This window comes from Apiotrichum porosum (genome assembly GCF_003942205.1).
Source record: "Apiotrichum porosum strain DSM 27194 chromosome Unknown scaffold_8, whole genome shotgun sequence".
In the NCBI taxonomy this organism is placed as follows: Eukaryota; Fungi; Basidiomycota; class Tremellomycetes; order Trichosporonales; family Trichosporonaceae; genus Apiotrichum; species Apiotrichum porosum.
In genome coordinates this window covers 896,169-918,185 of record NW_021167115.1, presented here as the reverse complement: position 1 = coordinate 918,185, position 22,017 = coordinate 896,169, and the positions used below count along the sequence as shown (strand labels likewise).

General features: G+C 61.3%; 7 protein-coding genes across 7 annotated transcripts; 2 read left to right on the top strand and 5 right to left on the bottom strand.

Annotated features, from left to right (window-relative positions):
- Positions 1 to 51: 51 nt before the first annotated feature.
- Positions 52 to 1,116, bottom strand: EHS24_009107 (uncharacterized protein; the record flags this gene model as incomplete). The annotated part of the gene is made up of 1 exon (XM_028624402.1): positions 52 to 1,116. The coding sequence occupies one exon, from the start codon at positions 1,114 to 1,116 to the stop codon at positions 52 to 54; it is 1,065 nt and encodes a 354-aa protein (XP_028475474.1).
- Positions 1,117 to 3,951: 2,835 nt separating this feature from the next.
- On the bottom strand, positions 3,952 to 4,872 carry EHS24_009106 (uncharacterized protein; the record flags this gene model as incomplete). Its single annotated transcript, XM_028624401.1, has 3 exons — positions 3,952 to 4,350; positions 4,416 to 4,526; positions 4,633 to 4,872. The coding sequence occupies 3 exons, from the start codon at positions 4,870 to 4,872 to the stop codon at positions 3,952 to 3,954; spliced, it is 750 nt and encodes a 249-aa protein (XP_028475473.1).
- Positions 4,873 to 8,144: 3,272 nt separating this feature from the next.
- EHS24_009105 (uncharacterized protein) lies at positions 8,145 to 10,043 on the top strand (the record flags this gene model as incomplete). The annotated part of the gene is made up of 3 exons (XM_028624400.1): positions 8,145 to 8,375; positions 8,429 to 8,577; positions 8,624 to 10,043. The coding sequence occupies 3 exons, from the start codon at positions 8,145 to 8,147 to the stop codon at positions 10,041 to 10,043; spliced, it is 1,800 nt and encodes a 599-aa protein (XP_028475472.1).
- A 368-nt stretch (positions 10,044 to 10,411) lies between these two features.
- Positions 10,412 to 11,185, bottom strand: EHS24_009104 (uncharacterized protein; the record flags this gene model as incomplete). The annotated part of the gene is made up of 2 exons (XM_028624399.1): positions 10,412 to 10,475; positions 10,533 to 11,185. The coding sequence occupies 2 exons, from the start codon at positions 11,183 to 11,185 to the stop codon at positions 10,412 to 10,414; spliced, it is 717 nt and encodes a 238-aa protein (XP_028475471.1).
- Positions 11,186 to 12,131: 946 nt separating this feature from the next.
- On the bottom strand, positions 12,132 to 15,877 carry SLA1 (cytoskeletal protein binding protein; the record flags this gene model as incomplete). Its single annotated transcript, XM_028624398.1, has 5 exons — positions 12,132 to 12,382; positions 12,435 to 15,060; positions 15,098 to 15,508; positions 15,552 to 15,630; positions 15,762 to 15,877. 5 exons carry the CDS (start codon positions 15,875 to 15,877, stop codon positions 12,132 to 12,134), a joined length of 3,483 nt encoding a protein of 1,160 aa, XP_028475470.1.
- A 449-nt stretch (positions 15,878 to 16,326) lies between these two features.
- On the top strand, positions 16,327 to 18,372 carry EHS24_009102 (uncharacterized protein; the record flags this gene model as incomplete). The annotated part of the gene is made up of 2 exons (XM_028624397.1): positions 16,327 to 16,983; positions 17,023 to 18,372. 2 exons carry the CDS (start codon positions 16,327 to 16,329, stop codon positions 18,370 to 18,372), a joined length of 2,007 nt encoding a protein of 668 aa, XP_028475469.1.
- A 1,486-nt stretch (positions 18,373 to 19,858) lies between these two features.
- Positions 19,859 to 21,719, bottom strand: EHS24_009101 (uncharacterized protein; the record flags this gene model as incomplete). The annotated part of the gene is made up of 3 exons (XM_028624396.1): positions 19,859 to 21,046; positions 21,113 to 21,532; positions 21,630 to 21,719. 3 exons carry the CDS (start codon positions 21,717 to 21,719, stop codon positions 19,859 to 19,861), a joined length of 1,698 nt encoding a protein of 565 aa, XP_028475468.1.
- Between the last annotated feature and the right edge of the window lie 298 nt (positions 21,720 to 22,017).

Below are 22,017 nucleotides of genomic sequence, written 5' to 3'. Positions count from 1 at the left end.
TTCATTTCTCGCCAAATGTCTATAAGTTGTTGTCTCCTTTCAGCCCGTCCGCTACCAGTACCGCCAGGGTGTCTCGGTGCTCTCGTCCGCCTCGGCCCCGCTGGCCAGCGCCGCCATGCTCACGTTTGGGCTGGTAATGTCCATGCCCATGTCCGCGTCGGGTTCCGTAAACATGGTGCTTGCGTCCGCGTGCGGTGCGTCCGTGGGCCACTGCGAGCGCGGCTGGAGGGGCGTGGCGGCCGGTCGCTGGTGGCGGGCAGCGTGCAGTTGCAGGCCGCTGTTGTTGCCCGAGGGCGGGCTCAGTGCGTTTGCAGAGAGCAGGCTGATGCTGTGGTTGGTGGGCGAGAGCGCGCCGCCCAGTGACCGGCTGGCGACGGGCGGGGAGAGGTATGCCGGGAACGACTGGTGGCTGCCTGGGGGAAAGGTGGTGGGCCGCGGGGAGCGCGGGGCGGCGAGCGGGCGCGGACCGGCGAGCGTGCTGGTCACGGACGAGCGGGGCGAGAGGGGATGTGTGGGTGACCCCGAGGTCGGTGGTGGGACCGCGAGGGTGGTGGATGAAGACGCGAACACGCCGTGTCGGTGCTCGAACTGGCCGTGCGCGAGCGGCTCGAGCTGCTGTTGGATCTCGTGCGCGAGCTGGCCCTGGGGCCAGCCAGATGACGAGGGCAAGGGAAGGGCCTCCTCCGTGGGACTGCTGAGCTCGCTGTACGCCGCTGCAGTCTGGGCGAGCGCGTACGCCGTCGCGGCGGCCTCGAGGCTCGGACTCGGCGGGGGCGCAGGCGACGCCACGCCCATCTCGATATCCATGCCCTCGTCGCCGGCGTACTGGTCGATCTGGACGCTGAGGACCATGCTGTCGAGCGTGTGCCCGTGCCCGGGGAACGCCGCTGCCTCCTCGTCGGCGAGCGACTGGGACCAGCCCTCGTCGCCGTCTGCAGGCCGCCATGCGGATGTCGGGCCGCTCGCAGAGCTGAAGCTCCCGAACGGGCTGGGCGTGCTGGCAACCGAGACGTGGACGCTGTTGATGTCCATGCCCGTGCCCACGCCAAACCAGCAGGCGCGCTTGCCGCCGCCGTACGCGCCGTCGTCGGCGTGGAACTGGCGCTTGAGGGCCATTGTTGTTGTTTGTTTGTTGTGGGTGGTGGAGGTTGGAACCGGGGGAAGATTTGAACGCGACGGTCCAACGAATGTCTGCCGCTATGGACGACAGTTATTCGCAGAGCCGAGAGCTAAGTGCGCGCGGGAGGAGATGGTGTACACCGAAAGGAAGCAAGGCTGTCGAGGTCCCGTTCTCGGCGATCTCGGCGGGTGTGGCTTAAGAGGCTGTCTCTGAGCTCTGTCCGCAGGCCAGGTGATGACGATGTTGTTGTTGTGCGTGTCCGTGTGCCGAAGGGTGTGTCCGCAGCAGTGCGTGCGAGCTGCGCGAATGACAAGGACAAGGGGGATGGTGAGTGTTGAAATGTGAATGTGAAGATGAGAAGATGTGAAGATGTGAGAGATGTGAGGGAGATGTGTCGACGCAAGTGTCAGCTGTTCTTCGACGATGCAGAGCTGCTGCTCGATGACTCGTCGCTCCCTCCCAAAACATTACAGGGCACACGCTCTCCCGGACGGTGGCGGTGGCGGACAGTACGGGTGAGGCCAGCAAAAGGCCCTAATGACGAGCATCGTACCGCTCTATATCCTTGCCGTGCAGCTTTACGAGGTCCCTCGTCATGCATGTGTACATGTGCTTCTATCCCATCGTCCGAAGATCGCCTACAACGCAACCAGTTGTTATTCGCTGCACGCGCTGGCGACATTGGACACATTCCTCGAGGCCGACTGCGGGAATCCGGGACGAGTCACCACAAATTTGACACCTTAGCCGTGCATTACAAACTGTCATGGCCTCCGGCTAATAGCCCGTGCTTGGCGTATTTGGCGCAATAGGTGTGGGCTTCTCCGACAATGACCCGGCGAGAGCCCTTTCCGCCTGAGACGGCCGCGGAGAACAGGGCAAACGCTGTAAGAAGCAACGGAAGACCTGGCAGCTGGCGAGGGTACGAGGGTCTCTCATGGCCGCGTCGGCCACCACCGCTACACCTCTCGGCACACACGCAAGCCGTGCGAACGGCCGAGGCGCAACGCGGGGAGACGCCGAGAAATGCGAGAAAATTGAGAGTGCGTAACAACAGACAGATTTGTGTAGCCACACGGCCCACGGCAAAGACACGCACCAACGCCCCCCGGCTTGCCACCGAGGTCAACGCGCCACGCCGTCACCTGTCCGCTACATACGGCGAGGGGAAGGGGGTTGAGGGCGGAGGCCATGAGAAGCGGGCACAGTACTACTGTAGTAGTGTAACCATGTGCGGACCCCGGCCCGTGTAATCGTTCGAGAAGATCCGAGGAGAGCCCTAGGCACACAGAACGCTGATGCATCAGCAACACATGGCATGTTCGTTCCCAGTCCCACCACGATATCACCCACACAATTCCACCCCGACATGGATGTTGTTTTCGTCCTCGGCAGATCTGTAGCTCCACACACTCCACTAGCTACTAGGCCAGCTCCACATGCACACGAATAGCATCGCGAGAAAAAAGACCACAACGAGAAAAGACCAAGGCCCCGGGCCTCGGTTGCACGCTCTCGTTCGGGCTTGTCTGTGTCGGATCGGGAGTTTGGTGGACATGCCAACTTGTGGGCTCCACAGTCAACAATAGCTCTTGGTGACTAAACACGGGGCAGGCTCGCCCAAAGCGCTTCCAAAGCGTTTGCGTCAGCGTGGTGGCCGTGGTGGTGTTGTGCCACTCAGACCAGCTGTTGAGGCTCTGTCAGAGGTAGGTGGCTGCACGCATCCTGTCGATCCCATGAGTCGCGGACGGCTGAGGGAAGTGGCTGCACAACGTTGGCCCTGCCTTTTGCCTCCCTCGGTGCCACCGAGACTGGCTGAATGGCCCGTTGGTCGTTGGGCTCGTCAGCACGGCCGTCCCAACCCTGTGGCTGCAGGTGGTCATATATGTATACCCTTTGCAGACGCATGTCTCGTCCCATGTTGTAGACGACTGTGTCGCCGAGCGGCCAGCCCGGGTGTACGCAGACGGGCACGTCGCCGTGCTGGCCAAGCAGACCATTGCCACCGTGGGCTATGCGGGACTCGCCCTACATCCCGACATCCTGAGTGTGGTCAGGACTTCTCAGTGTCGGCTTGCTTTGCTTCTGTCCTTTGTGCCTCTTGTCGCCAGTGTACCTCCTGTCCAGTGGCCTGGACTGCTCTGATCGGGCTTGCATGCAGCTGCCAAGGTCGGCGTTGAGGGCACTGCGTGGCGCACCGCACTGGCTCGTTTATCGCTGGAGGGGGGGACGTCGCTGAATGCCAAGACCACCGCAGAGCTTCTCTCACTTCGGCTCCCATCAACGAACCGTCGGTGTTTCGCCCCAGCCCCATCCCAAGGCCAAGCGACGTGTTGTCATACACTCTGGTGCACTGACGTGGTCCGGCACACGCGTATGGGACGCGGGGGGACGTGTTGTGACCGTTGCGAGCAATGGCAGTGCATTTTGTTGGCAGAGGAGTCTTGGCATATAGGGGCTTGGGGCATGGACCGCATTTTCGGCGACTGACACTCCGACTCCGTTGGAGAGGGGCAGCCACGACGGCAAACCCGACAGCGCTTGTGTTTGTGTTTGCCGCACAGCAGAGGTACAGACAGAGTGCAAGTCATAGATCATAGACTTGCAGCGAAGCGATGTGTGGCAGACGTGTGTTAGGTTAGTTGTCCCCTTATGGCACCGCACCCATCGTTCCGCGACCGCAGCCAGTGCTCTCTTCTTTTTCTGTTGAACATGTCATTGTTCTGCCTATGCATACAGTAGAGGAATCGCTCGCTAATAGTACAAACACATGACTGCCCACCCCGTCTCTCTATACAAGTCTTCTTTTTACGTGACACAGTATCGAAGACCTAGAGACGGTCCTTGCGCTCGGCCTCGCGGACGCCCTCGAGGAGCATCTCGAGGCCCTCGGGACGGCGCGACGACGCAGAGTCGGAGCGGTCGCGCGGCGAGTGGGGGTGCGCGTGGGGGTGCATGCGGTGGTCGCGCTCGTAGCCCATGGGTGGGGGCAGGTGGATGCGCTCGCTGCTGGCCGACGCGGGCGGGTACTGCTGCCAGTATCCGCCGGCGGCCGGGTGGGACATGCGCGGGCTCGAGTCGGTGCTGGGCGCCGAGTGCGAGAGCGAGGGAGTGCGTTCTTGGCGCGAGAGGTCGACGGGGGCAGCGGACGGCATCTGGGCCTGGATGGCGGCGAGGTTGAGACGCGCCTGCAGGACGGTGAGGCGGGTCTGGACGATGGCAGTGAGGCGCTGGAGGGGTGGCGTCAGTAAAAAAGAAAGAAGAGAACAAATGTCACCAGACGGCAAACACTCACCTCCTCCTCGGCCTTCTTGGCACCGAGAATGCTGATCAAGAGATCGCGGTCGCCCTCGCCAGAGCGGCGGAACGAGTCGAGGATGCTAGCGAGCGACGCGGGGGCTGCGGGCTAGAAAAAAAAAGCGTCAGTATGTGGTGATCGACAGAGGTGGCGCCACTCAGGCCCGCCGAATGTTTCTTTTTGTGCAGTGGAGAGAGCACAAAAACATACTCACGACATCGTCCCAGTAGTTGTCGGCAGCGTCAAAGGACGCAGGAGAGGGCTTGGCAGCAGGCGGGCTGACGCTGGCATCACGGCGCGAGCGGGGAGGGGAGGGGGGCAGACGGTCCTCGGCGGCGGCGGCGGTGCTGCGGCCACGACGGTGCTGCGACGGGCCAGCTGCGTAGGGGTGCGCGCGGCTGGGAGCCGTGGCGTAGGCAGGAGCGGGGTGCAGAGAGCGCGGTGAGGCGGACATTGTGGGAGAGTGTGCGGTGGGTTGTGGGGGTGGGGGGCAGTGGCAAGAGACAGGCTCTGTGGTGATGGTGGTGGCAACTCGGAGGATGAGGATTGTTGTCTCTGGCGAAGTGGAATGTGTGAGAGAGAGAGCCAGTGATCCAGTGATGAAGAAGATGAGAAAAGTGTGGATGTGAGAGAGGATCTGCGTGAAGAAAGAAGAAAGAGCTGCCTGCTCGATAGATATGTATACGCGGGCAGCACCCCCCTCCCCTTCACCCCCTCCCCTCCTCTCCCCACCACCCGGGTGGCCGGCACAGAGCAGTCTCTTGGCATGACTCTTCGCCGTCGACCGCCCGCCTGGCTTTTCCTGGCATGCCAAGACTTGCGTTGGGCCGCCTTTGGAGTCAGGCACTCTGGCCAGCACAACCAAAGATAGAATGCCCAGGTCTGTCTCCCACTGCGCAGGCAGTGGCCCAGGCTTCGGGCGGGCTGCTGCTGCTGCTTGCCCTATGCATGTGGTCCAATGCAGTGAGCGCAGCGGCGTGGAAAATGCATGCATGGCTTTTGAGAGACAAGTGACCACGGTGTTAATGTGTGACACACTCTGTGGGTCCCCCCGGTTGCTCTCGCCATTTGCTGCTGGCTGGGCAGGGGCCTGCGGGCGCCGCGGCCGCGACACACATTACAGTGGGGGCAAATTGTATTCTTGGCATGTTGGTCCATTTGGTCCATGTTGTGCCCGCTCCACCCACACGAGCCCACGAGATGCACACACAAACCCAGATGCAAGTCTTGGCCAAGACAGACACCGCGGCCGCGTTGTCTTGTCGTGCCGGTAGAGAGCTTTTTCACCGCCGAGGCCGTGCCCGAAGGGCAGTGTCCACGGGGTGCAGTATTCTCGGCCCAGGTGGGCCAGTGCCAAGCCATTAAGCTGTCGAACCGTGCAAGCAGCAGCCCACCACTGGTCGTACACAGACGACAGATATGGCGACGGGGGGGCGCGGAACGCGCAGTTGATCCTCTCCTTTGCTTGGCTCCGCAGTTGTTTTCAGGGTGTGCTTTCAAAATGAACAACAAATGGCCTCTGTGGCCCGCTGGCCGCTGGGAGGATCCAAGGAGAGAGCCAAAGAGCGCTTCCTGCGCTTCCTGCGCGGGCCTGGCGGCCACCGCGCAACTTCATTTTGGGAACAACTGCCTGCGTGTGCATTTGTGCCAAGAAGTCCAGTAAAGACCAACCCCGTATGCATGCTGTGGAGCCAAAACATAAAGATAGCACCAAGAAGCGACCTACAACGCGCAGCGGGCAAGTGTGGCTAACTCGTCGGGGGCCATGTGTGTGTTCCGTGCGTGCATATGGTGTCTGAACACGATACCTTTTTTCTTGTCCATCGTCATTAGGCATTATTGCCCACCAAGGCCACCAGCACAAGCACCATCGTGTCCTTCATGATGGCCCTCCACGCATCACACCAAAGTAAGAGCATTGCTAGCGCACCAACGGCGTATGCACGCAGGTCTTGGCAGAGACCAACCGTGTGCCAAGCGACGGGCTTTAATGCGGCAAGGCCGACCGCAACACCTTGGCACAGTGCAGCAAGGTCACTGGCCAGTGGCGCCAGGGAGGGACCGGACTTTGGTTGCGACGGCGCTCGGGTCTGGCCGAGACCTCTGGGACCAAGTTGCTCTTGCACAAAGTATGACAGCAATTGCTATTAGGTCATCATTATCATGCTCATCCACCGCTGTTCACTTTTGTCCTTTTCCCCTTTAGGCTCAACTCCACGCCGGTCATACACTGCTTCAGCTCCAGACAGTGGCCCAGTGGGTTCTATAATTGGTCGTCGGTGACATGGCAGCAATGTCCAGAACAGTCGCTACCCCTAGATGTCCCTTGGCTTGGCATCGGGGTCGACTGTGCCATCTGTTACGTTTTGGCGCACGCCGGTTGGACCGGTTGGAGCGACCGTTGGACGCGCAGCCACAGGCTGCTTATGAAGATGCGTTTTGAGGGCAGATTACCAGAGGACCTGCGCGGGCTAATTCCAGAATAGAACGAATGGAAGTGGGTCCCAGGTGGGTTTGCCTGTTTGTGTGCTGTTTTTGGTGCCGCCAAGCAAGGTGTCTCGCACAGCAAGGGGAGACTGTGGAGCTTGAAAAGAAACACGTTGGAGTGCGCAACTCGGCCGCGCTCGGCACAGGCGATACACGTCGGCATGGCGCGGCATGGCGACATTGCACTGGGATCGACCGGAATGTTAGACACAGACCCACAGGCCACAAACCTCCTTCTCAGCAGAGCAAACGGTTTGCTCTGCTCAGTGGCAACTTTGTACCCAACAGAGCTGTAGCCTGTAGGTTATGCCTCTTAGATTATAGTTGCAAGACGCGCAAGAATGCCATGATGCGATCACACGAGCAGCCTATGCAGCCCAATGCCAGCGGATCTGCACCCAACGACACGTTTTATGCCTCGACCACCCCTCGGAATCGAACCACGTCACTGGATCGACCAGTAGATGTCACGTGCATAATGCGGGAGTATATTTGATGCCGCCCAATGCTCATTTGTAATTTACCAACAATTAATCGGCGTTGAAACCAAATGGTAATGCTTTTGATCGTCCCTGCCATCCCTTTAATCTCATCTCGCTCTGTTCAATCCAGAGCAAGGTTACGTGTCGTCAGTCCCGGGCCTACCAATCTCAGGCCCCTCACCATGCTGTGCAGGCCTGTTTATATTGTCGTCATCGGCTCATAGGCCTGCACCGTCCCTCGTGTGGCACTTGGCACACTCCTGCCAAGGTCTTGGCTGACATCGTTAAGTGTGTCTTATCGACTGTCAAGCCTCTCGTCTGACGCTCTGCCCACCTCCAATGACGCGATTTGGTCATCTGCAACACACGTTCATCCCCGCGTAACCAAGACCCCCGCTCTTCCAAAGCGCACAATCCGATCTAGCACACTGCGGGCGCCGGCTGCCGATTCACCGGAGACTCGGATACAGCGAGATTCACAGTCATCACTCGTCTCCTCATGCCCCCCAGGCAACAACGTGCACCGCCCCACTGTGCAATCTGATGGCCGCGTTGAAGGCTAGCGGTGCCAAGTGTTTGCTAGAACGTTACCAACGATATCGGTCGTCCCCGTCATGGCGCCGTCACCGCGTGTGTGTCGCGGAGCCAAGAGGGCCCCCGGCACACTTGGACAGGTATGAAAGGCGCTCAGCTGACCTGTTCTTACGCTCTCTCTCTCTCTTCTTACCTTTTACATTTCACCTGCATCACTCCACGCATGGTCATACCGAACCCCCTACCCGACTCTGAGCCCGAGCCCGATATACGAAGCCATCAGTATGGCAACACCTCTCAACCACAACCCGTCGCCACTGGCGGCCCCGGTGGCGGCACCCACCCTCCTTCGCCTGCCTCAGTCGTTATTCGTCGCGCCTCGGCGCCGTCCACGATAATTGAGGACGATGGTGACGAAGTTACTACTGACCCCACGCCCTGGCAAAGCTTCAAGGTAAGAAAAAAGCGGTGTGCGGGGTTGTCAGGATTGTTGCTGACCCAACACAGAATATGCTGCGCTGCCAACCCGCGCTCTTCGCGTGCCCCGTCATTCTCCCCATTGCCTGGGCCTTGCACTTTAGCCACCAGAACGCCATTGCAGTGTTCATCACCAGCTTGCTCGCGATCATCCCTCTTGCTGGTGGTCTAAGCTTTGCGTAAGTTGCAGCAAACAATGCCGGTGGCCAACGACTGACAGCACAGAACCGAGGAACTCGCCACCCGAATTGGTGACGCCTGGGGCGGTCTCCTCAACGCCACGTTTGGTAATGCGGTCGAACTGCTCGTCGCCATCCTTGCACTCGTCAAGGGTGACCTCGACATTGTGCAGGCGTCCATGGCCGGCTCGATCCTCAGCAACATTCTGCTCGTGCTGGGAATGAGTTACTTTGCCGGCGGTCTCCGCTTCCACGAGCAGCTCTATGGCGTTGTCGGCGCCCAGACCAACATTTCGCTGCTGAGCATCACGGTCGCCGCCGTCCTGCTCCCGGAGGCGTACCACCTGGCATTCCCAGACTCGACGCGCGGCAGCGGAAGCGCACGCTCCAGCGCCGCACAGCTGTCGCCCGTGGAGCTCAGCACGATCCTCGCCATGTCCCGTGGCTTGAGTTTCATCCTCCTCTTCGTGTACGGTGTCTACCTCACGTTCCAGCTGTACACGCACGCCTACCTGTTCAAGACTGTCCGCGAGGCAGCGCACGCCCTCCCGCCCCCAAACCACGCACACGTCTTCCCGCGTCCCAACTGGGTCGCGTCGCTGCGCACCGTGCCCACGCGCGACACGTACCAGGCCGGTGACGGCACCTCGCCGCGTCCGGGCTCGCCCATCGTCCGCGCCCCCACCGAGGTGGACGGCGACTTGAGCAACCGCGCGTCGTTTGCCGCCATCCAGGGCTCACACTCTGACCTCGGCATTGCGACGGCACGCGCGCGCTCGGGCTCGGCACCAGACGCACACGCCGGTCACACCCACCTGCAGAACCTCGCGCTCCCCGACGCCGACCTGCGCTGGCGCGAGAAGCGGCCCGACATGGACGTGGACAGCACCGGCAGCCCCGTGAGCAGCCTGCAGGCCATGAACACCCTCGTCGACGTCGAGCGCGGCCACGGCCCTGCCGTCCACCAGCGCCTCGTCCTCCCGCACCCCGAGCCCAAGGTGGGCAAGGTCTTTGCCCTCGTCTCCCTCGCAGTGTTCACCGGTCTCGCGGGCCTCACTGCCGAGTGCCTCGTGAGCTCCATCGACGGCCTGACCGAGGAGACCAACGTCTCGCGCGAATTCGTCGGTCTCATCCTCCTGCCCGTGATCGGCAACTCGGTCGAGCACATCACCGCCGTCACCGTGTCGCTCAAGGACCGCCTCAACCTCTCCCTCTCCATTGCCGTCGGCTCCAGTATCCAGGTATCGCTTTGTCTCCTGCCCTTGCTTGTCCTGCTCGGCTGGGCGATCGGCCAGCCGATGAGCCTCCTGTTCGACACCTTTGAGACCATCTGTCTCGTCGTCGGCATCATCATTGTCAACTTTGCCATCACGGACGGAAGGACCAATTACCTCGAGGGTGCAGTGCTCATGGCGGCGTATGTCTGTATCGCACTTGTCTGTTGGTTCTACGACCCTGTCCATTAAGTGAGGAGGAGGAGGAGCGCGCCTGTTTCAACACACGAGGCGGCTTTGTAGTCTTTTGTACCAAAGCAATGCAAATACGTATGCCTGTGGTCCTTGCTTGTTACTGTGTGCCGGGCCGTTAAGAAACAGTGACGGGAGGAAGACGGGTTGGTTGGGATGTATGGCCCAAGGGCTCCACTTTGGGTGCCGGTGCCACTTCAGACCCCCAAGAGTCATGCCTCCCAACAGGCCTGCGCGTCCAAGTGCGCCAGTGTCTTCATCTTCTACAGCACCCCTTGCTTCTAGTTCACTATCAACATCTTATGCGGGCCTCTACATGATCCACCCCTCACGCTCTCCAAAGACACGTCCCCCACCCCTCCTCACGCTCACTCCTTTCCGGGACCACCCTTGCTGAGGAGCTGCGCAACAATGAACGGCTCGACCGTGTCCCTGTGGAATCGCGTTAGAGCCCCGTCCTACGCTGCCCTACGAGATGTCTGTACTTACCGCCACGCGGCTTCACTCTCGCTCGCCGTCTTGCCCGGAACGGCGTCGCCCCACCGCGTGGCCCCGTGCGCCGAGACGTGGCGGAACAAGCCGACGTGCTCGGTGTTCGTCCACTGCGCTCCTGATGCTGTGGGCGGCGGAAGTGGCGGAGCATGCGGAGCATGCAGTTGTGGGGAGAACAGGTCGTCAACGAGGGCTGGCACGGGGACAGACACCTGGTTGCGCGGCGGAGGCATGCCCGTGTCGACCCGTGGCCGCTTGTTCGAGTTGGCAGCAGTGTCGGCCCCGCTGTTCGCGCCTACGCTGGGAGGGGGCGAGTCCGTGCTCGCCGGGGGCGGGGTGAGCGAGTCGTCGGTGGAGCGCGCACGCCCGCCGCGGGCAGGGTACGGCGTATCGGGTCGAGGACGCTTGAGGGACCTGGAGAGCGAGCTCGACGTAGCTTGGGTCGGTCCGGAGGCGGGACTCGGCAGCGTAAACGACACGGAGGACGAGTCTTGCGTCGTCGGGGTGATGGGGAGTGTCGGCGGGGTCTGCGGGGGCGCCGGCATGCCGCGCGACGTGCCTTCGGTCGTGCGCAGGTTGAGGTGCGGTCTGGATGGTTTCTTGTGGCGCCTGGAGGTGGTGGGTGTCTTCTTGGCCTGGCGAGGGGGCATGGCAGGTGGTGGGATATGGGTACGTGTTGCGGGTTATGATGACGAGTGTGCAGTGGATGAGAATGGATGGACGTTGGGGCGTGCGAGTGGTGTGTGTGCGCGTGTGCTCGTTTGGGAGAAGGAGGAAGGGGCGTCGAGCAGACACACAGACACGTCACTGGCACATCCGAACTGTTCTCATCATCGCAACTGCATACATACAACTAAGATACGGTGGATGATGCTTGGTGGTCCATTGCGGGCTGTTTGGCTGCCACAAACGCCGCCACATTGGACAGTGGCAGGCTCAACTGCAGATACAGGTCGTTTGCATGTACCTCGGCCCCGTACACACTGCTCCAAACAACAATGACACAGAGTGTTTCTATGCGTGTGGTAGGCGAGGGTCGCAATGGGGCTCTGGACCCTCAGAGCATCCCCGAGCGACAATGAAGGGGACGTCGAGCTCAGTGTCGCGCACGATTTGGACGTAACCAGTCATCTCCAGGTCTCCACCGAAGGCCTTCGCCGGGAAACAGGATACATGTGAAAATGTTGTCCAGCCCAGCCGGGCAAACGCTGAGGGGTATACGGAGCATTGCTGGTAGTTGACTAAAAAGAGTACAGAGACATGGGCAGACGGTGAGTGCAACTGTGCTCTCTGGTCGAGCCGCTATGGTTGCCAAGGAAATGGCACGGTACACGTCAGGCAAATGTTAAAAAGTGACACACAAACCCAGGCATGACAGTGCGGCCAATGTCCATACTGTTTTCATCCTATGCAAGTGCATACGCCTCATCTCTCCTAGATCTAACATAAAAAAGAAAAGAAAACCGACACCATACCTACAAAGACTCTACCAGCCTCCAAGAGCTGGCGATAAAAGGGAAGAGATCCTACCCGAGGACAAAAAAAAACCCACAAACGCGACACACAGCAGAGCCAGAGCTCGTGCCTAGCCTACCCCTACTGGTAGCCGTAGCCCCCTTGGCCCATGTATCCGCCCATCTGCTGCCCCGGGTATCCGGTCATCTGGGGCATCATGCCGGGCATGCCCATCTGGCCCATCTGCATCTGGGGCTGCTGCTGCTGCTGCATGCCCATGCCCATCATGCCCGTCGGCTGCATTTGCATGCCGGGCATGCCGGTTGCCTGTGGGTAGACCTGGGGCGCGCCGTTGTAACCGGTGGTGAGGGGACGGAGAGCGTCGTACTTGTCTGCAACAGTGTTAGCTACTTGGTTGCTCCGAAAAAAAACCTAGCTACTCACTGGACGACTGGGGGTTGGTGTCCTCGGACCTCGTAAAGTCGGTGCGCTTCATTGCACTGAAGATGTTGGACGGGGCGAATTGGTCGCCGCCGCCGCCACCGGCACCAGTCTGCTGAGGAACCTGGGGAGGAGGCATGTTGGCGATGGCGTTGAACGCAGTCTGCTGCTGTGGCTGCTGCTGCGGCTGCTGGTAGCCAGGGAAGCCAGTGTACGCCGGCTGCATGGGCTGCTGGAAGCCCGTCTGCATAGGCTGCATGTACCCGGTCTGCTGGACAGCCATGCTGTTGCCAAACGGTGACTGAGTTCCGGACCCGCTGTTATGCGTGGGGACAAACATGCCGGTCATGGCGGGCTGCATGGGGTTGAGAAGACCCTGGTTGACGGGGAGGGGGGCGAGGGGACCGCGAGGAGCGTTCGGGTCGGGCTGGGGCGGTGCCATCATCTGAGGAGCGGCAGTCTGCTGGGCCTGCAGCTGGGCCATGGGCGTGGCCGTGTTTGCTGCACCGAGACCGTAGCTCGAGGGAGGGGCCATGGCAGGCTGAGGTGTGGTGGAGGCACGCTGGGGGATGGGACCTGGACGGGCGAGTTCCTCAAACGCGGCGCCGCCGGGAGCAGGACCGGTGGAAGCAGGACGCATGCCCTGGATCTGAGCGAGGAGCGCGTCGGTGCCGTTTGCTGGCGCCGTAGCGATCGACGGCGACGGGGTTGCGCGAGGCGGCGCAGGCGAGGCGGGCTTGGCGGCGGGCTTGATGGTCCAAGCGTCGTCGTCAAAGCCAGACTTGGGGGCCTCGGGCTTCTTCTCCTCGGGAGGTGGGGACATGCTGATGCTAACGGGAGGCGTAGCAACCTTTGGTGCCGGAGTGGGCTCGATGGGCTGCAGGGACATCTTGCGGAGCTGGTCACCAGCGGCAGCGATGGCGCCCGTGTCGACAGTGTCGGTGATGGTACCCCGGCGCTCGGGACGTCCGCGGCGGGTGTTGTTGGCGAGCTTGCCATTGGGACCGGTGAAGAGGCCTGGAGCAGCAGTGGCACTACCGCCAGTCTCCTGCTCCTGCAACTTGCGGGCATACTCCTCATCGTTGGCAGTGTTGGGCGCCGCCTTTTTGTCATACTTGACTTGAATGTGCTTGCGAACACGGATCACGTCGCCCTCACGCAGACCAAGCGAGCGCATTGTAGGCGGGTCGAGGTCGACGAGAATCGACTCGTCGATACGGTCACGCTCAAAGTTGGCTGCGTAACGGGTACAGTCGTCCATGGCGCATCCGGCCTCGAGGAAGAACGCAAACCAGTCAAAGGTAGGGCGGCGCTCGCGAGTAGACTTGGGAGGCGCGCTGCGACTGGCACTCTCTTGGCTCATTTGCTGCGACGGGCGACGTGGGGGCTGTGTCCAGCCGAGGGGCACGTCGTCCGAGTCCACGGTGCTCTGGCGCTTCTCGCGGTCGGCGCGGCGCGACTGCACGCGTTTGACGTATTGCGCGTCGTCACCAGACATCTTGCCGATGGGCACCTCGATAATGACACCGTTGGTCTTGTGCAGCCGCAGCTTGTCGCCGTTCATGCCCAGGAACTCGGCGTCGACCTTGAACTGGCCCGTGCGGTCGCTCCATGTACGAGTGCGCTGGGGGTTGGGCTTGGGGCGGTTGTTCTCGGTCGGACGAGGAGCGGCACTCTTCTCGCGGCCAGAGGGCAGGCTGCGTGCAGCCTCCTTGACGTCGTGCGGTGGCGGACGCTTGCTAATGGCAGGGGGAGCATGGTTGCGTGCTGCCTCGCGCCTCCTCGCAATCTCCTCTTCGCGCTGCTGACGGGCGTGGTCTGCCTGCTGACGGGCTTGCTGCTGGCGCTTGGCCGACTCCTCGGCCTCAATCTCCTCGGCCAGCTGGCGGTCGGCGGCCTCTTGCTCGGCACGCTCTGCGGCTGCGCGCTCGATTGCTCGACGCTGCTCTTCCTTGCGGGCAGCCTCCTCCCGACGAGTCTGCTCGACAGCAGCAGCGGCGGCGGCAGCCTCAGCCTCGGCCTTGCGGCTAGCGGCCGCGTGGTCGACAACGGGGGCGGCAGCTGCAGCTGCGCCACCGGCAACCAGCTCGACGTACTGGGCCGGCACAACGCCCTCCTTGCCCTGCGCGTTGCGAACCTGCCACCACTCGTCATTCTCCTTGTCCACGATAGTAAGGACTTCGCCCTCGTGGACGGTGAGCTCGTCGTCGCCGTCTGCCTCAAAGTCGTACAAGACGTTGGCAGACTCGACACGAGGAGCCTTGCTGGCGCCGCCGTTGAGTGCAGGAGGGAGCATGCGCGGGGCGGCGGGGCTGGTTGGCTCGGGTTCGGAGAAGCGCACCTGTTTGGGCTCGGGGATCGGGATAGGCATGACGGGCGGGCCAGGGGTGGGTCCGGCCTCTTCAGCCGAGTCTTCCTCCTCTGCAGCCTCGTCGGCCTGGATCTGGAGCGCCTCGCCAGCAGCCTGCTTGCTGGTAGCGAGCTTTGCCAGAATCTCCTTTGTCGTCTTGGCGCTGCCCGTGTTGAACTCGAGGGGCTCACCGAGGGACGAGACGGTCAGGACAATGACCTTGGCGCCAGACTGCTCGACGTGCGTCAGGTCCGTGATCGGGTACTGCTTGACGGGAGACTGTGCAGGTTAGCTCCGTAAACAGTTCGTCACCCACCTTGTCCGACTCGGAGGCGAAGAAGATGGCGCCGCCGCCGACGCCGAGGGTACCCTTCTTCTTCTTCTTGCCGTCGAGCTGGGAAACGGACCAAGTCTCGACCTTGTCCTTGCGCTGCAGCTCGCGCTGGAGCGCCGCTGCACGTGCACGCTCTTCCTCGGCACGCTGAGCCTCAATCTCTGCCTCGGCGTCGGCGGCGTCGGGGACTGCAACACCGTCGACGGCGTCAAAGGGCTCGCAGTAGTTCTTGGGGACGAAGCCCAGCAGCTCCTCGCTGCCCTCGACGCGCACGAGCAGCCAGTCGTCCTCCTCGTCGTACACAATGAGAACAGCGTCCTCGTCCATCGTGAGCTCCTCGGGTGATGTCTTCTCATATGCGTAAAGCGCCCGAGTCTGGTTCATTGGCGGGAGCTGCGAGGCGTTAGCTGGACACTTTATCAGCAAGCAAGCTCACCTCCTCGACGTAGGTGAAGGGGATCAGGCCCAGAGTACCCTCCTGGCCCTCCACATCCTTAGACTTGGCCTTCCACCAACTGCACAGAGCGATAGAAAATAAAGGTGACAATAAGGATCGGGCGGAAACATGTTCGGAGCACCGCAGTGTTGGGAAGGCGGGTGTCAGCTCCGAGATCACACCTCTGGGACGTATCGGTCCCGCACGTACTCATCGTCGCCCTTCTCCACGATATAGAGGATCTGGTCCTCCTTGAAAGAGAGCTCGTCGTCGGGGTTCTGGGCCTCGTAGTCGTACAGCGCCTTGACGACACCGACGTAGGCCATGGCGCCGAGGGGGTGGGTCGATCGATGGCTGGCCTTAGCGGCGGAATGGGTGGGGCAGTTGTCTTGTGTTTGGGCAGAGAAAAGGCGATGGTCTCTGCGAGCAGGGGTGGGACGTCGCTAGTCGTTACTTGTAGAGTGAATGTGGGTAGTAGTGATGAGACTGGATGTGGAGATGAGATGGGGGAAGAGACAACGTTGGACGAGCACTGGATGGCCAGACGAGGATGCGGTGGAGACACAGGGCGGGGGGGGTGTCAGTGGGCAGGGCGGCCGAGAGAGCCAGCCGGGGCGCGCGGGGGTCATGGCGGAGGGTTGAGCCACGCGGCAAAATGGGGGGACCATTTGATTTACTATTGCGCCCCGTTTGTTACGACACACCTATGACGATCTTGGCACCACACATCGAATACCCCATCGCCTAGACAACATATACAACAATATCCCACACCATGTCGAGGCCAAATACAGGCTCATCAAGACCCCTGGGAACACACTCCAAGTCCGCAGTTGGCGCTGCAACAAATCCCATCTCTGCAATGCCAGTCAACGCTCCTCGCCGGTCCGCAGGTGCTGTCCCAGGTATTGCCCGTGCCGCCTCCAACCTCCGTCAACTAGGCTCGTCACCAACATCAGCGGGCCCTCTCACCTCCCTGCCGGCCCACTTGCGCAACTTGTCAACCCCGCGCATCCCCTCGCCGCTGGGCAAGGGCACCCCGCACACTTCGTCGAGGCAGTCCTTCCCAGCACGCACATCCAAGACGACTGAGAAACATGTCTTCCTGCCGGAAGATCCGCAGCTCGCTCCGCTCCCAAGTACGAGCGGCGCCAGCGTCGGTATTCCTGGGCGTCCCCGCTCATTATCCAGCTCGTCGGTAGGCGCAAGCGGATTGCCGGGCTCGCTGGCCGGTCGTGGCGTGTCGCCGTACCACCAGGACGAGCGCAACGAGGCCGAGAAGATGAACAAACGTGAACGTACAGAGGCCGGTCTTCCACGCCTCACGGCGTACAGTACGGCCGAGGGATATCGCCTCAAGCTGCTGCAAGCGTTCCTCAAGCGTGAGCACGGTGTCGCTGTTGTGCGCGTCTTTGACGATTGTATCTACGCGGTAAGTTACATGGTTCTTTGAAGTCCATCTGACACCCAGGTCTACCACCTTCCCCTGCTCCCAGGTTACGGCGCAAGCACGCGTATACGCTCTTCGCCCGCTGTCAAGTCCCCCGGTGGCGTGTCCATGCTGGAGCGCATGACCCATGCCGAGGAAGTGGGCTACGAGGATGAATACTTTCCCATTGCGCCCGAGGACGCCGCGGTGGCCCCTCACAACCCCCACGACCCATCCGAGTACATTCTCAGCCACTCGCCTCCCTCCCCCGTCCCCGTCCTCGACTCGATGGACTCTGTGATGGAGCACCACCGCGCTGCTGCCGAACATGACATTGAGGAACACATGGGCGAGCACGTCACGGTCGTGGACCTTGGCGACCGGTCGCGCCAAGACATTGAGCGCGGCCAATACGAACATGACCACCACCACGAGGACCTGCCACGCGATGCCGCCGAGACGCAGCTGTCGGATGCGCACCCGACCTATGTCGAGCACATTGCCAGCCCAGACTTGGATCAGGGCGAGCTGCAACAGCAGCAACAGCACTCCCTGCGCGGCCTCAAGCGCTACCCTTCGCCTCCCGGCCGCCATCGCCGTCGTCGTTCCCGCTCGTCCCAGAACGTCGCCGAGGCCGTCTTCTTCTCGTACGGTGTCAGCGTGTTCTTTGGTTTCCAAGCAGACGAGGAGCGCACCATCATGGCCGACTGCGACGCCGCTGGCGTGTGGCAGCACAGCATGGACGAGGATGACTGGGAGGTCGACGAGTTCCACTATGTGTACGACAATGAGGCCGAGTCGCCGCGCATCTACAACGACATGTTCACCTTTAAGTCGCGCTCGCACCTGTTCAAGCTGAGCTTGGCGCATGCGATTGCCCAGTCGACCAAGCTGTCGATCTACGAGGCCAACATGCAGGAATCGCTTGAACTGACCGCGTCGTTCCCCAAGGAACTGAGCATGACGGGCCACCTCCAGCTCGACCGTATCCAGGCGCTCAAGATGACTGGCCGTCTGTTCCGCTTGCGCATGGACGTCAACCTCATCGGCGGTGTCCTCGACACGCCCGAGCTCTTCTGGTCCGAAGCGTCCCTGTACCCACTGTACGAGGCCATCAACCAGTACCTGGAGATTGGCCCGCGCGTCCAGGTCCTCAACGACCGCCTCGCGGTCGTCGGCGACCTGCTCGAGATTATCCACGACTACATTGACCAGCGCGCCATGCACCGCATCACGTGGATTGTCATCATCCTCATTGGCGCCGCCATCGTCGTCGCCTGTGGTGAAATCATGGCCCGCCTCGTCTTCCACTCCATCTCGCGCGACAAGGGCGACTTTGTCATGATCAGGGGCACGCGCGCGTTGTTGGGTATTACAAAGTTTAACAAGTAGACAACACCACACCTCCTACCTCCATACCACACACTTCTTCTTGGGATTTCCTAACCCCCTTCATGACCCACTACCCACAAGCACGGTCCACATTTCGTTGTCTAGCACACCCAGCTAAACCCCGCTGGGCCCACATGTAAATGCACCTTTGTTATAATCTCCCCCCCAAGCCCTCCTCAGGTGGGCGCATTCCCCCGTTGCTCTCATATTATCCGAAGTGCTCGGTGGGCAGAGCACCGCCCGCGGCGGTACCTACAGTAGGTATGTACCTACATTTGCCCCCCCTGCTTGTCGTCGTACTTCACCACCTGGCCCCCCGCTGGCCGCTGGAAGACAGGAAACGGTGCTGCAAAAAGGGGGCAGCCCCCCATACCCCCCCTTTATACGGCCCATACGAACCCGCTCGGCTGCCCTACGACCTCGTACGGTGTGCATCTGCCGCCTTCGTCGCGCTCTTCTCCTCTCTTCTCGTCTGCCAAAAACCCGTTGCGTGCAGTATGCAGATGTGCAGATGTGCAGATGTGCGGGCTGTACTGACCGCCTCCGCGCGCGCGCCCGCGCGCGTTTCGCACGAGCGACGACGACGAGAAGGCACGCATTCGACGCTGGCTCGCTCGCTGCTGGCTGCTGGCTGCTTGCTCCTCGCTCCTTGCGCCGTGTTGGTTTCCGTGCGGCGGTGTCTCGGAGCCCGTCAAGTGGCCGCAGCGGTTCAGACCAAGACACAGACGATACAGAAAAAAGGTTTTGAGCTGAAAAGTGACGGCACGACGCGGTCGTTGCTGCGCGCTGCGCGGGAGGCAAGGCGTTAAGGCGTGGTGTGGGTGGGTGTGGTGGGTTTGGTAATTGCGTGGCGTCCTGCGCGTCTTTCGGTCCCAATGGGTGCCTGTCGCCCGTAGCCAGCCGGCAGGATGCAGGATGCAGGCTGCAACGAGGCTGCCGCGTGCTGGTTGCGTGGTGCGGCCTGCGGCCATTTGGGCGACAGGATGTAAACACGAGCACAGAAGACTACGCATAACAATGGCACGCAACGGCAACCGGCGCAGCAACCGGCGCGTACGTCTGGAGAACGAGGAGACATGGGAAAGGCAAGGCAAACACGGCCGAGGCTCGAGGCTCGAGGCGCGCAAACATGGAGCATGGGGGGTAAGGACCGTGGGTTGCATGTCCGGATCATCAGGTCTACTAGTCTCCACGGCAATGTCCACGAGAGATGATACAATAGGGATCGTCTTCAGATGCACGCAGTGTAGATTCTGCGCGGGTGGTGTGTATGTGTGAGATGATTGTTCTACAAAGATTTCGGGGGGGAGGGGGTGAACCAGGGGGGGGGGCAGGCAGGCAGGCAGGTTGCCCTGGTACACGCCGTGATCGTCTCGTCTCGTTCTCGACAAGCTCGCGAGAGGCTCGCGCTGGCACAGCTCGCTTCTATGACGCGGTGTGGTGTCTTTCAAGACCAAGAAGGAAGGAAAAAGCTCAATCACCTGGCTCAGTTGCCGTTGGCCTGGTCCTCTGTGATGCTCGAGTCTGGGAGGGCGCTCGCGGGTAGCAGTGTCTGGGTGCCGACGACGCCGTCGCCGACAGTGATCCACGACGCGTTGGAAGGGACGCCATCGACGACGATGAAGAAGAGGGCCGGGCCGGGCACGAGGATGGCTGGGTTGGGCGGCATCTGGGCCACATGCAGGACGGCGCCTCCGTCGTCGGTGGTGGTAAACGAGGTCATGAGCTCGACGTGGCGCTGGCCCATGTTCATCGAGTGGGTGGAGAATCCCGTGCGGATAATGACGGCGTTGGTGTTGTTAATGTTCAACGTCTTGCCGCCGAGGTCGGCCTTGGTGAGGGTAACGTTGAAGTAGTCGCCGCCGTACGTAATGGTCGAGGGCATGCCGCTGGGCTTGGGACGCGACTTGTCATAGTAGTCTGGGTAGAAGATCTCGATGGACGAGTCGGTGAAATAGGTGTAGGTGCCATTGTTGGGAATGTAGTCTGGGTTGGGGTTGGACCCGGCGACGGCGACGGAGCCGTCGGGGAGAAGGACGGCACTCGAGTGGTACATGCGCGCAATCTTGGACGTGGCGGCCTTTGACCAGCGCTGGCCAGCGGGCTTGGACTTGTCGAGGTAGTATGACTGGTACTGCGGGTTGTCGGCGTACGAGTGGCCAACGGCCCAGGTGTCGGTTCCGTAGCCAGCAGTACCGGTACCGGCACCGTTGACGAAGAGGAGACGGCGGTCCGGGAGGTTGATAAACTGGCCCATGGAGCGGCCAGCGTCAAGCGCGTCCTCGGTGTACCAGTTGGCGTCAACGTCCGGGTTGATGGACACACAAGATGTGCTGGCTGCGTAGGTCGGGAGTTGCTGCTGAGCCGCCCAGTTGATGCTGTCGCCGTAGTTGGAGCCGCCGCAGAAGATGACCGACGCAGTCCAGTTGTTGGCAGGAGTCATGGCGAGCATGGTGGTAGCGGCAGAGGCAGGGTAGACACGAGCGCAGTCTGGAATGTTGGCGATGGGGTACTCGACGTTGTTCTTGTAGTCAAAGATGACCGCCTGCATGTACGCCTGGATCAGAATGTTGCCCGAAGGCAGCAGCCAAACAAGGGGGAACAGGTTGAGGGGCAGGGTGTCCTTGAGAATGTTGAGCGTCACAAGCTCCCAGTTGGCCTTTGGGGGAAAGTACTGCGGATCCGTTAGCAACCAACCAACCAAACCAACCAAAGGCCCTTGTTTTAATGCGGGGCTCACCTCGTAAGTCGGGTTGTCCTGAGAAGCGTCGTTGACATATCCACCGTTCTGGCAGCCGCCAAAGATGATGGCGGTGCCGTCCTCGAGCGTCTCAAGCGTAGGGTACCAGCGCTCGGTGGTCATGTAGTTTACCGAGTTGTCGACCCACTCGGACTGGCCGTTGTTGTCCGGGTCCAGGATACGCACAGCTTTACGGCCGTCGGCGTCGCCGTAGACATTGTCGCCGCTCTGAGCAGCACTTCCAGCCGCACCAGCAGAGTCACCGTTGGCAATGACTGCCTGGTTGCCACCCACGTTCAGCCACGTTCCGTTGCCAAGCACCGTGCCGCCGGCGCAAAACGAGTTGGACGTGACGTCCATGGCGCGTGCCTCCCAGGTGGTGAGGTCGACCTCACTTGCCCATGCGGGGTGGCCGTTGATCTGTGTGGGGTTTGTTTTCGGTCTTGTCCACAAAGTACAGTTTGTTGGACGCGCCCAAGAACAGTTGCTGGGCAGACACGAGCGAGCCTTGGCCTACTTGCACCATGGTGTTGGCGAGCTGAGCGCGAGCGCCCTGGGCGGCGAGGGTGAGGGCGACGACATGGATCCAGGTCGCTTGTGGGATCATGGCGGCGGGCGTGTGTGTGTGCGCAGAGCGATGCGCCCACAAGGGAGAGAGAGCGGAGAAGAGGAGGGGGTGAGGATAGAGAGATAGGGAGGGAGAGAGAGTGTGTGAAGAAGAGAGTGAAAATGCGAGGATGGGTCCGATGTAATAGAGACGGACGTGCTGGTGGGAGGAGGGGGAGGGGGGCGTTGCGTTGTTGTGTTCCCGCTTCAGCCAGGGGGGTGAGTGAGGTGCGAGTTTTGATAGATCCCTTGTTTGGCAGAGAGCTGTGCCGGAGATGTCGGGGTATGCAGCGGCAACG